The sequence below is a fragment of the Pyrgilauda ruficollis genome, unplaced genomic scaffold (assembly GCF_017590135.1).
Source record: "Pyrgilauda ruficollis isolate IOZ18807 unplaced genomic scaffold, ASM1759013v1 scaffold24, whole genome shotgun sequence".
Lineage (NCBI taxonomy): Eukaryota > Metazoa > Chordata > Aves > Passeriformes > Passeridae > Pyrgilauda > Pyrgilauda ruficollis.
Genome location: NW_024523648.1, coordinates 14,236,322 through 14,250,183, shown reverse-complemented (window position 1 = coordinate 14,250,183; position 13,862 = coordinate 14,236,322). Strand labels below are relative to the sequence as shown.

General features: G+C 42.8%; 1 protein-coding gene across 1 annotated transcript in view; it reads right to left on the bottom strand.

Moving 5' to 3' along the window:
* NHSL1 (NHS like 1) overlaps window positions 1-2,621 on the bottom strand; it is a 177,048-nt gene extending 174,427 nt beyond the window's left edge. The window contains exon 1 of the mRNA XM_041470099.1: window positions 2,264-2,621. Within this exon, the coding sequence (XP_041326033.1) occupies window positions 2,264-2,621 (358 nt within the window). The remainder of the gene's footprint in view (window positions 1-2,263) is intronic.
* Between the last annotated feature and the right edge of the window lie 11,241 nt (window positions 2,622-13,862).

The following is a 13,862-nucleotide window of genomic DNA, read 5'->3' as shown; positions in this document are numbered from 1 at the left end:
AGATGTTCATGACTCTGAATGCAACTGAGCATCCTAACTGATCTCCTTGACCAGATTGCAGTACCTAGAGAGCTTGTGGGAATTGTCATAGCTTTATATGCAGCTTCATGTCAATATGCTCAGCCTACACATCAATTCCTAGTGACTGAATAAGTAAATAAGCTTCCTTTACAAACAAAACAAAAACCCCCAACCAACAAACCACAACCAAAACACCAAAAAAAAAAAAAAAATTAGAGCTAAATAATCATTAATTCTCTTAGACTTAAATGAATGAGATCTTTGAAAAGTGAATATAGCAGCAGCAGCAATGAGATTCCAACTGAATGAAGAGAAGACATGACACCCAGCAAAGAATTTAAAACCAAACAGAGAAAGCCAAACATGAGGACTGCATCCTGTTTTGGGCATCACAATCACAAGAGCAAAGACCATCAAATTAAAAGCAATAACAGGCTTAGCCCAAAAAACTGAGTTATAACAACAACAACAAAGACATGAATATATAATTTGTGCAGAAGGGTGACTGAGAAAGCATACAATCACTAAGAGTCTGGCACCTAGAATTTCAGGGCTTGCACAGTGCAGCAGAAGCCTTATTTCACCCTTGCCTTTATATACATTGCATCAGTATACGGTAATTGTTAGCATTCTATTTAAATTGAGATAAATAAATATTGCTTCCTATCAGGCAATCAATTTAATATACCACTATACTGCAGGTATCCCCAGTAATAACACACTTGCATTTCAAGTGTGACAGCACCATGCCACGCTTGATTAACACAATGACATTGGCAGAAAAGGTTATACTTGTCTTGGTGAGGAAGAAATGGTCCTTCCGTTTATCATTCAGTTACAAAGCACCTAAAAAAGTAAAGCTGGTTAACACAAAACTTTAGCCTCACACTTAAAGACCACAAAGTTTGGTATGGATCATGAAGGTGCCCTCCCCCACAGAAATCACGAAAAACCAGAAGGAATACTTCTGCAATGAAACAGGTAAGTTATCCATACAGGATTCATACCATTTAAATCTTATTTCTGAAATTATCAATTAGTTTATTTCCTTATCAATTTTGCTCATAAGTGCACCATGTGGAAAGCAAGCTTTCTACTTCCAGTCAGAAGAAAACTGTCAGTGGTCTCTGAGCAACAACTCTATTTAGGCTGGGCTTACACCTTATATAGCTGCCACAAAAGTTGCAACACAATTCTTTGGGTTCCTGAATGTTTCCAGCACATTGAGAAAGCTAAGCTGATGTTGCAAGCCATCTCCCACACTGTCTGTGGGGAGCTTGGTCACACATAAACAAATCTTCACATACCAGATTCAATTTTTACTGGATCCTTTCTCCAAAGTTGGACTAAGCTCAGGAAAAAAACCCAAACCACCTTTTCCTATAGCTCTGTGTAGGTGTACAATTAGTCACTTCTAAGGGCCACCCTACAGGTTCTGAAAAAACTTAAGAACAGCCTTCCAATGCTGCCACTACTTAGGAATCCGAGGCCGAATCTGCATCTTGCTGCCTGGGCTCCGTATGAAGTTGAAATTTCAAAGTTTGAGATCAACTCTGCACAAAGAGCAGAAGCTCGAGAGAACCGAGAGACACAAAACCAGCTGCAAAATACATCCAGGTTTCTATTTACTGCGGTCTTCCCATGCACGTACAAAAGAATTAATCAGGCATGTGGGCTGAACTGTCAGAAGCTCGGCTGATCCCAAGTCTAGCGCAAACCCGGCATAAGCATATAAACAAACTCCCCCGGGATCGCAGCGCTCCCAGCTCCCGGTGCGGCGGCCCCCCGCCCCCGGCCAGCCCGCTGCCCGCCCCGCGGACACGTTCTCCCCGCTGGGCGAGGGCTCGGCCGCCAGAAGCACTGGGGCAACACCGAGCCGCCAGTCCCGCACGGTGACACCGCCCTCCGGCACGGGCCGGCGACATCCAGGGCCGGAGCCACGGGACGGAGCCGGGGCCGGGGTGTCCCGGAGGGCGATGAGCAGCGCCGCGCTACAGCCCCTGGGCACCGGCGGGGCCCGGGACGAGCGGCCGCCGCCCCCGAGCGCGGGAAAAGAGAGACGGGGATGCTTAGGTGTCCCTCTTTGCTTTCTATTTTCAAATAAATCACAAACTAGAGTCCAGCCTGCCGCGCCAACAGCTCCGCCACCGGGCGGCCGCCCTCTCGCCGGTCCTCCCGCTCCCCGAGCCGCCCCGCCACCGTCCCGGACGAGCTCGCAGCGCTGGGCAAGGGTGGTACTCACGGATCTTGACTTTGCGGTGGTCGAGGCGGGCGAGGAGCTCCTCCAGGGCGCCCAGGCGGCGCTGGAGCCGGGCGTTGCGGTGGCACAGGGAGTCCGCCTCGCTGAGGATCCCGCCGAAGATGTCGCCGGCGCAGCGGGAGAGGTCGGAGAGCTGCATCAGCAGCGACACCAGCGCGTACGAGCTGACCTGCTCCAGCGTCCCGAAGAGCGGCACCGCGCCGCGGCGGCGCCAGCCGCCCCCCTCCGCCGTCCCGGCGTGGTCCCCGGGAGCCGGGCCGCCCCGCTCCGCGCCATCCCCGCCGGCCTCTTCCAACCTGCACAGCTTCAGCGGCTCCAGGGTCCGCAGGGGGAACGGCATCGCGGCCGGGGACGGGGAGCAGCGCGGGGCACGGCAGCGGCAGGGGTGGCGGGGAGAGCTAGGCGTCCCCGGCGCGAAAAGTCTGCATCCGCGCAGCAGTGACAAAAGTTCAGAGAGCGGAGAGGGAGGGAGGGAAGGAGAACAGCACAACAACAAATGAATCGGGGCGGGAGGGAGAGCGGCCGGGCTAGGCGCTGCGGGGCTGGGGGGGAGCCGCCGCCGCCGCCGCCTGGGCGCAGGGGGAGCCCCGCGCGGCGCCCATGTGCGGGAGTGGCCCCCGGAGGCGGGAGCGGCCCCGGGAGGAGGGAGGGGATGGGAGGGGAAGGGAGAGGAGGGGGAGCGGAGCGGGGCGCAGCACCGCCGCACGGCGGGCGCGGTGAGAGCCCGGGACGGCCAGGAGACAGGAAAGAGCCCGGCTTTCTCTCCCCGAAGTGAGGATGAGGCGGGGAGGGAGGGAAAGAGGAAGCGTGGGAGGGGGACTGAAGCGCCCTGGATGCGGCCACAAAGGAGGAAAGCCAGCCAGAGGAGGAGGGGAGAGAAAGCCCGGACCAGCTCCACCTGGGGAACCCCGCGCCGTTGCAGGCACTTTTCTGAACGCACCAAACTCCCAACCCGGAAAGCGAGAGCTGAAAAAAGAGGAGGAGGAAAGGGAGGGGGGAAAAAAACCTCCACGAACCTGGGAAAAGCAGGAGGCCGCCGCCTACCTGTGGCTCCCCGAACTGGAGCCTCACCCTTCCCGGGTAGCCAAGGTAGCTGCTCGGTCCAGCGGGACTCCCCAGGGAGAAGCCAGCCAGTCCGGCCTCCTCTGCTCGGCGAAAGGGGCCAAGCAAGAGAGGGAGCACGTCTCGCCTCAGCCTTTCCCCTGCCGCGCCGCCGGTCAGGCCAGAGGTGCTGCTCCAAGGCACGGAAAGAAGAGCAGCCTGTCTGGGAACGGCGCGTTCTCTGTGGTTAATTTTTAGAACGATTTACACTAAGGTAGGAGAAGAAAAGTCTGGCCCGTGACACCGAGTGTGGCAGCACCAAACGTTGCACGTAATGCTGGTGTGGAGCGAAGGCAGGTTCCAGCCTTAGAAGCCCCCGCGCTCAGGACACAATCAGCTCTTCATGGAGATGACGGCTCTAATGAGCTATTCCCCACAGAACCAATTTAGCCCACAAGCAACTGTCAACAGCTGCTATTTAATTTTAATTGGACAATGCCCTACTGGCTCTGGCTCCTGCTATAAGATAAAGAGAGGAACCCAATCCCTCTCTTCTTGTGGGAAAGGGCCCTGGGGAAAAGTGGTTGTATAGTTCCTTCCTGCCTCATAGCTTGTTCTGGCTCCTGCTGTAGCTCGTGAATATATGTGATGAAAGAAAGAGAATCAGCTGGAGGAGGAAGGGTCCAGGGAAGTATCCACCTTCATTAGCATCTTGAGGACACACAGTTTATGTAACAAAATATTCTGCATCATAGTATGTATCATTCGTAGCTTTAGCGTTCATAACCTGAAGGAAACCATTCCACCAGTAGTGCTTCAGAAATTCCTTGGTGCATGGATAAGTATGGGGGCTGCAGACAGAGGAATACGAACCAAAGGCTTGGTGGCACACTCGAGAGTTAAGATTTACAGGAAAGGCTTGTAAGGGTGATAGTCATAGCAAGCCACTAATTCTTCTCTTACATTAATCAAGGTGAATTTCATCGTCAAGTTTTCCCCGGGGGGCGGGGGGGAGGAAGCAATGCCATCTAGTGTTTAAAAAATAAAGAACAAAGCCTCCTTTCTTAACACCTCTGTCCAAACAGGTTACCCATGGAAAACCTTGCAACTTGGAATGCTCCCACTGGTTTTGTGTTACAGACAGTACCACTGAGCGCACATGTGCAATATTTATAGAAACTGGTGAGAGGAACAGGGTGCAAACAGGCAAAATGGTGTTTAATCAGGGGTTTAAGCACATAAGGAATCCAAAGAATTAGTTTTGCCATGGGGAAGCTGTCAGGATTGATTATCAGAGGATGGGAAGCAGTCATTTTGTCATATTGAACTCTCCTGGTTTTATTTTGGGACATAATGTCTTCATTAATTTTTAGACATGTTTGTTTGGAGTAGTTGTTTGATAAAAACTGCATCCAAATGCATTCAAACATGCATCACTAGCATGTTTGAATGGGGAGGAGTGATTCTTTGTATGTTTTGTTTAAACTACAGGAGTACCACCAATGAGGTGGACTTCAATATAAAACACTGTAGGAAGAAAGTGAGCAAAGAGGTTAGTTCAGGTGTCAGCAGAAGAAAATCTACAGCAACACATCTGCTAGGGTAGATATCATAAGGCTGTGTGTTTGTTTGATTGGAAATTACTAATTTTTAGTACTTTCAAAAAGGTACCTTTACCAGTCTAATTTTTTTTTTTTCTGCAAAAGTGGATTACATCCTGATGTTACAAATATTTTTTGCGTGTTCTTATCTGTAAGCAGGAAAAGGCACTTAGAACAGATCTGAGCACAGGGAGAGTAACAGCCAGAAATCAAAGCTTTAGACAACATCTAAATGCAGTAAAAAGTCTTAGCTACTATGAGTGAATGGGATTTCACTGCCAGTGAAGTCTACTTTACCTATTTCACTGGTTCTTATTTTTGCAAACTAAAATAAACTCTATTGACAGCTTGAATATTTCTGGTGGGAATAATGTATCATAAAATAAGGTGTTTTTAGGACTGCCAGTTAAACCAAGTTAAGAAATAAATCTGAATTTTAAATGCAATGGTGTTCTTGAAATATTCAGAGTCTCTGTGTTTATTCCAGAATGATACTTTTTTTTTCCTCATTAATTTATATGGTCTGTTTTTCTGGGATGGGTTGTTACCACATGGAACACTCAGAAAAGAAAACAAGCATAAAAAAATGTAAATATTGAATGACCGAAATGTGAAGAAATATTAACTGAAACCAGTGAAGTTTGTTTCCTTCTGTGCTAAAGGAAGGGACATAGGAAAGAAAATGAAGCTTAAATACTCACAGAGTTGGGGATTTAAAGTATTCATCATGCTGAAAAGGAAGCATTTTAAATTTCTAAATTCAGCAGAAGTACAGATTTTCTTAGGGACACCCCATCTCCCTCAGGTAGCCATGCACATTGTCTGTTTCCAGAGGTTAAAACTGGAAAATGTTTCCTTTTCTGGCAGAGCTGTGAGGATGCTCCTGACTTTTTAAAATCTCTTGCAGGCCCAGGGGAACACTGAGTCAAGGCAGGCACCACTGGCTGGAAGTGACTGCCCCGGTGGCAGGGCACTGCCCTCGGGGGAGCCATCCCTGTCCTTGGGTGAGCTCATCATGGCCCCACCTGCTCACACAGTGCAGTTTTTTGGCAATTGTGTAACTGGTGGGAGCAAGAGGTTGCTTTCCATGTAGCTGCATCCACTGGAGAAGGAGGTCTGTGACCTCAGTGGGCAGCAGTCACTTCCACTTGCACAGCTACTATGCCGGCAGAGCTGTGACCCCACATTCTGAGTCTCCTGACCCTCAGTCAGGAGTGGGAGATGCTCTCAGAAGAGGAACAGAGCATAGAAAAATGAGAGACAAAGGAGAAAGGTAGACAAAAGGACAACAGAGACTCCACTAAATATTTCAAGCCAATATTTATTACACTTTTAATCAAAGTTCAAGTACACTGGAAAGTTCATTATGTCTGAATTGTAGTTTTCATCCTTCGGCATTTTAAGTGTCAAGTTAAATTACCAATTTAAAGACCTAATAACTTTCATGTTCTACTTCAAGAAATAGAAGAAAATTCTTGTGGGACTTACTCATCACCCACTGCAGAGTGAACACTCTCTTCCCTCAGCTTGCTTCTGCAATCCTTTTGGGCTCTCCAAAGCAAGTGGTGAGCAGTAGTACAAAAGTCACAGGCCAACCATGTAACATCAGGCAGCTCTTCCTGAAATTGTACTTTCGTGCCAAGAGGGTAGTTTAGATGTAGTCAGCTGGGATCACCAAGCTCATCCATTGTATTTTATCCCACAGATTGAAGCTCTTTGCCTCTGTAGGCTAGGAAAACCCAACCAAAATGGATACACAGAAATGACAACAGTGTAACTTGTAGGGATGGACGAGGACATTTCTTGGTCAGAGCCGCTCCAATGAGCTCTTGTTTGTAGTGGAGAAAGTAAGCTCAATGTCTTCTACACCTAGCCAGCTTATGTATTTTTTACTTACTTTAGCTGTTGAGCTGTAGAAGTTTGGTGCAAGCTTAAAACAGAGACAATTCTGCAAGAAACGTTCTGACATTTTATTCTTTCTTGGTTAACCAAAAGTATGCGGATGCTTTCAGTCTTACTGGGTCACTGGGCTCTTTTAATCATCATGTAGTCATTTGTCTTAGTAGAAAACCTTTTTCAAGGAAACCTGCATAAGATAGACAACAAATGGGAGTAGATATGATTCCAAAGAAAGTCTGTGCCCTCATGACTACATACTTTTTGTGCATTATATAAATATCAAATTATAAAATCAATTACAGCAAAAAAAATTACAGCTGCTTTGCTCAGTTTCTCCAAACTTCTACACTACTGCATTAGGCCACAGATCACCTTTGCCTGACTATGCAGCAGAACTTTCAAGCCTTACTTTTTTTCCAGCTTACCAATATCAGGAACTGATATTTTTGTGTGCTTGAGTTAATATCCAGCATGGCCCAAAAGACCTTCTTTGTCCAGAAAAAGAATATTATGGATATTCTTTTAAAACAAATAGCAGAACTTCTCTGACGATGACAGGTTTGTCTCTGACACAGGTTACTTACAAGGTTCTGTTTTCCTCAATATTAATAATTTCCAACTTTTGTGAACTCCGAGCTCTCCTTGTCTGGCATATCCCTGGATCACATGCTTACATGAAGCCTGGAACTGAGCTGCATTTTCTGTTTAATTCTGCAGTACATTTTTCTAATTTTCTTCACCATGTTATTGTCAACATTAAACAAAGACAGTAGTGTAATTCCAACACCTTCATCCCCATTATTCAAAGAACTGAGTAGATGTATTCACACTTTCAATGTAGATGAGTTCAGTATTTTCTTGAGCACTCTCTTAAAGGTTAGTAGTTGTTGCACCAGTCCCAGTGATTTGTCTCTTTTCTCACTAACTTTAAGCTGGAACTTATTATTTGAGTCTGCCCAGCTTGTGGTTTAGACCATGGGTTGTTCTGCTTAGCTGGCCTGAGCTTTTCTGTGCTACAGTGCTCTGCCTATCCACAGAAGTGTGAGAGTCAGCACACTGTGTTCAGCCTGCCTATAACCTCTCCAACCCTTTCTCAGTCTTCTATCTATACAGAGTTGTCTTTGGATAAAAGCCATGCTACTAGTGGTGCAATGGAACAATCAAACTGCAGTGGGAATGACACTGGAGGAAGCAGTAGTTGTGATGGCCTAAGGATATGATTCAACTGCACACCAACAACATGCAACAGCTCTTTGCCTCTAAAAGAGGAGCCCTCCCACCCCTGCTTCCTTCCTTCCATTCCTGCTCACAGATGCATGATCTGAAGCTTGCTCTGCAAGCATCTGAAGTCATCAGTGTAGAAGAGCTGCAGCTCTGCTGCATGAAAAGAGGCAGCTGACATGCTATGAAAAAAATTGCAGGAAAATGTACTCTGCCCTTCGAGACACAGAGTATGTTGGGTCATTCTCAGGGGAGCTGAACAGTGGAGGCAGTTCGAGACTGTGAATAAAAACACTTGCAAGAGATCATAGGGCCTAGGAAAATACAACTATAGCATAACAGCCCCTTCAGAACAAAAAAAGACTGTCAGTCATCATGGTTGTGTGGAATTCAGAGACAACCTGCCTTTGAGACTCCAATTCTTGGAAAATGGAAAGAAACCCAGCCTATACCTCCCCAAAGAGAAACCAAGTTGCTGAGAAATTATCTCAGTGGGTCAATAATAGTACTCTCAGAGTTGCCGTACTAATTTTCTTCATTTGGTTGAGGCATTTCTGTGTCTCCTAACAAAGAACATTCTGTGCTTCCACTTCTTCCATAGCAGAAAAACTTCTGATACATTTTTTTCATTGATAAAGTGGAAACACTTTCCACTAGACCAGGTTTCTCAAAGCCCCACCCACCCTGATCTTCACCACTTCAAGGGATAGGTTTTTCACAGCTTCTCTGGGCTACTTGTTCCAGTGCCCCAGCACCCTCACCATGAAAAAATTCTTTCTTATATCTAATCTAAGTCATGTATAACTATTCATTATTACTGAGTTACACAGCTACAGGTATGCAAACAGCCAGTGACTGTACAACAGGAATACGGATGTCATTTTTTGTGTAAGAAAACCTTCATCTGGAAAAACAAAGGCTGTAGGAATTATCAACTGAAAATCAGAATAAACATATGGAAATTTCATAGATGCTGACCAAAGTAATTTGCTGCTGCTCTTAGCATTAATGAAAACAGATCATGTCGAAAGCTGGTGTAAGTTCTGTATATAATTTTTATTTATCTAGGACACTGACCACATTTATGTCTTCTCTAATTATATTTGGTCTCCTTTGAAGCAATTACACAGTTTACATTTTGATTCACTAACTAAATATTGTACCTAATTTTAAAACAATTAGAAAAAAACATTCCATCAAACAAGATGAAATTGTATTATTTTAACAGAGCTGATTATCATCTCAAAGGAATGCCTCAGGACTCAGGGTAAACAATACATCCAACGGACAAAAGCCTCTTAATTGCATCCCAAACATGCAGACTGTGCTGGTCACCAAAGCAGAACTGAATTTCTCTTTAGGTATTAGCTTCCTACCAACAGGGACTACAGCTACAGCAAAGTACTTTAAACTATACGTATAACATTTGTTTTCAAAAGATGCCACGCTGTTCCATTTCAGTTATGAACACAAATGGATAGTATGCCAGTCAGTCATGAATGAGTTTTGAGCTTCTGCCTCACAAACAAAATGCAGAGTTTGGTCACTGAAAAAACGCAGGGCATGATAAACCCTCTATCAACCAGCACATCTTTCCCCATTCTCTTCCTTGTGAGTGAGCATGACTTGTCCCTGGGACCTCCACTGCGGATGAAATAGTCACTGGTGAAATTATAGTGGGTGTGTGTGCAGAAATCTGTGACTCCACCACTGTCTAAACTCCCCTCTCAATTTTCAGATTAAAGAAAAGACAAATTATTTCCTAAATATATTTAGCATACTCATGTTCTGAATACTTGCATGATGCCAGAATTTTTTTTCCTTCCTAAATATTCTTTTGGGAAGACTTTGTCACTGTGGTAGATCATTAAAGGTCTCTGGCTGCCTTGTTTATTTTCCTTTGCACAATTTCACCTACCTGGTGATGTTTGTGATCAAATACAATGTGTTTGTGCTGCAAAGCTTGGTAGTTTTGTTTATATATAAAGTCAGTCTCAAAGACTGGCACATTGCCAATAAAGTAGAAAAAAATATTTTAATATTCCACAATAATTGTTTGAAAGATGGATGGCATTATGGCTATCTAGAAATTACACTGAGCAGTAAAGTCTATGCTACGTGGAGTAGCTGAGCCGAGGATTGCTCAAAGCAATACCTCTGACAAGTGGCACCTTTGTATTTTCTATGAACTATGCAATGGCAGTACCAGTCTTTACAACTGGGGCAAACGATCTAAATTACAGATAATTTAGACTCTGTTGTTGCAGAATCATTACTACTAAAATATCTAACTTATACAAACTAAAGCCTTACATTAAATATAAAATAAATTGAGAGTAACAGAGAGGGTAAGGGAAATTAGGATTTTAACTGCTCTTTGAATATTCCCAGAAGTTTGGGAGTACCAAATATGTGCTTATGTAATCGCTGTAATAAATGCAGCTGTGTTTATTTCACTGCATGGACCCAACAAACTGTATGAGGTAAGCACCAGTGTCTTGTTCATAAAAAACTGTAGCACAGTATGCAAGATAGATTTTCTTTCTCTTCCAAGTGTTTTCAGATTTGGCAGAGTACACATTCCTTAGAGAACTATGAACATGCCCAGTTTTAATAATTTCTAGCAAGATAAATCTTTAGTTCAAGAAAAAAACACGTTATGCTTTGCTTAATATCATAGGAATCAACTTTGAAATACAGTGAAATCCAGCTAAAGAAGTTCTGTTTGGTTTTTCTTAGAAATGAGGTGGAAGAAAGTGTAAAGAATCTCAGTGTATTTCAGGAATAGCTTCTTTAGAAGGAAAAAAAAAATAATTGATTGTATTTAGCTTCCTCCCAGGACTCACCCTTGCGGTCTCTTTCCAGAAGTTTGAATATTTAATCCCCAGTTGTACATACACAGAAAAAAAAAAAAGAAATAAAACCCAAACAAAACCAAAGAAACAGTGTTACAATGATTCCAATTTGTCTCTTTGCTGTGTCAGTTTTTCTGCGCTTTGCATTTAATGACAGCTGCAACTGCAGTCTTGAATACTAGCACAATCATTGTGATCCACAATCCATTGAAGCCATTTAGTCAGTCGTTTTCCACTGAACTCTGTAACTCTTTACCATGCTTTCCAAATAGGTGGGGGGAACTTATTAATATCCCTTTAAAAGGAGGGATCATTTAAACCCATTATTCTGTTACCAATAATTTAAGGAAGCCTTAAAATAGAATTTTTTCCCACAAATATCTACTGTACCATACTACAATTAACTATTAGTCTATAAACAATTGCCTTCAGCCAAACCATGCTGCTCACATGCCCACTGTATTCCATCACTGGTTTATTTTAAAAGCTCATATTTAAGCCTTAAACAGATTTCTCCAAAGGCCCTCTTTATCCTACATCAGTATGGTGCCCACTGTCACAGTTGTCCTGTTTGGAGCTGAGAACTCTAACTGCTATTCCTCTTCAGCATTTCCAATGCAAAGGAAAATGCTTCAGATGCTTAATTTTTCCTTTGCTAATTAGACTTACTGGAGTAAAATAATATTAAAAAGAAAACTTTAGAATACTATTTAGTGTCTGCATTGCTTGGAAACAGTTTTCTGTAAAGATATTTCTGTGTACACTTATTCTCTTTAGGGAATGGATTTGTGTTTGTTTTTAGTTCTGCATTTGTATATGTCTAACAAAACGGAGGCTGAAATTACAAACATGCTTTCCAATGTCTGCTTTTAGAGAACAGACATTTAGTCAGTGGAACTTCTCAGTAACATATCTTCTAGCCTGGAAAAAAAAGTCACTCGATGCTCTTAAAACATTGCAGCAGTTGTATTTGTACTAAACCACCAAGCTGTAGTTTTTAAACAACACAGAGAAATTACTCGAGGCCGACTACAAATCTGACCAGGAAAAATTGCAGACTGCAAATAACTCACAATCCTACTGTGATATAAAGATAATAATCTGAGTTATATTTCTAGAATATAAGTTTATTTCTATAACTGTAACTATGAGAGCTGTATTTCATACTCTTAGCACATTCAGTAAAGGAAACCTAGCTGCTTGCCTTCACAGTTCTTGAAGGCATAATTTTCACAGATCTCACTTGGAAAAATGACTGGATTTTCCTGAGCTGAAGTTTCCAAATGAGGTTTATTATTTTGGATGTGGAGTTTACCACTGGGAAGGGAAAAAAAAAAAAGGAAGAAAGAAAGAAGAAAAAAAAGGCACATATTTGAGATAGTTTTGTATTGTGTGGCTTAAAAAGAAAATTGTGAGTTTGACCAGTTTTCTTTTAAGCCAAATGATCCATCCAAAAAAACCACCTACAAATTCTTTCCCGTAAGCTATGAATTCATCATTGCCCTTGATGCCAGCAGAACCTTTGACACAGTGGATCACGTAGATACAGGTTATCTACAGGAATCTACATTTCCTTTTTCCTCTTTTGTTGTATCTATCTGGTTTACGGTTTGTGTGATAGGAATTGTGTTTATTTACTCCCTGAGTTTGTGCAGAGTCTCACACCATTGGGATTCTTGCCCATGACATTCAGAGGTGTATACAGGTGATTATGTCCTCAAGCCTATGTTTGTACATAGTGGAGGTGAGGCTGAAATTGCTTTGAAAAGTTAAATGTTATTTACTCAGCCTTCCCTGGCATGCCTGGGTTACTCTGTAGTAGTAATACTGTTCAGTGGCATCTCATGGACACAATATGAATAGTAGTTTCTTCTTACTGACATGAAGTGTAAACACCAGCAAAGAAAATAAACCCATTTTTGTAGGCACTTAGCCAAACTATTAAAAAAACTGAGCAAGGATTTAATTTCAATTGTGACCTTAAGGCTGTTGGGTTTTTTTCCTGCAAGGTCTTGTTCCATTATGGTCTTCTTGTGATAAATTACTGAACAGCTTAAAAAACAGGCTACAGAAAACAAAGGATGCACATTGGTTCTTTGTGCTATGAGCTACATGTTCTATCTTGTATTAAATTAATCATAAACATTATTCAATATTTCAAAGTGGAAAAGAGCAGGTGCCTGCTGAGAACAGGTGTTACCAATTTTACCTTAAATAAAATCCAACAATCCTTTCCACGTATTGCTTCTATAATATGCATCAGAAACCATACTTTGCACAATACATCCCCAGCTGTAGAGAAGAAGAACCTTTTGTCACATGTTTTCTGATCTGGTCTTGTTTCTAGAATTTACTCGCCATTTTGGTTTACAAGGGTTCATTTTAGCTGATTTTCATAGAATTCTGTAAATACCATGATGATAATCTTAGAGTGATTGTAAATATTGTTCTATTTAAAGCGAGTAGCCCAGTAACTACCTGCAAAAATAATTCAGCAGGCTGCCCAAGGGGGAAGAATTTGCTGAAGGTTTATTTTAATTTATTTCAAAACCTCATATGAAGTTCATTGTTGTCAATTACTGAACATGCATGCAGGAGTGGTGCTATGTTATCCCACCCTTTTCTCATATCTATCAATGGGTTGAGTCCTGTAGGAAAGGTTTTTTTACAATAACATTAGTGAAATTGAATTATTTGATTATAATGTAGATGGAATTATTTTATTATAATGTATTTTAACATGTAAACAAGCATTGTTCAAGCAAGACAGTGGTGTGAGATGGAAATCAGCCATCATCCTTATCCTTCAGAAAACCCTACTCTTTTTACAACATGCCAGCATCTAAAACCATGGAAACAATTTTGAAATAATTCTAAAGGAGAACCCATTAAGCACTAGGGAACCACCATCGCATTTATGGATAATCTTAGTTTTACATCCCTGACAGAGTCTGAAAAATGTTA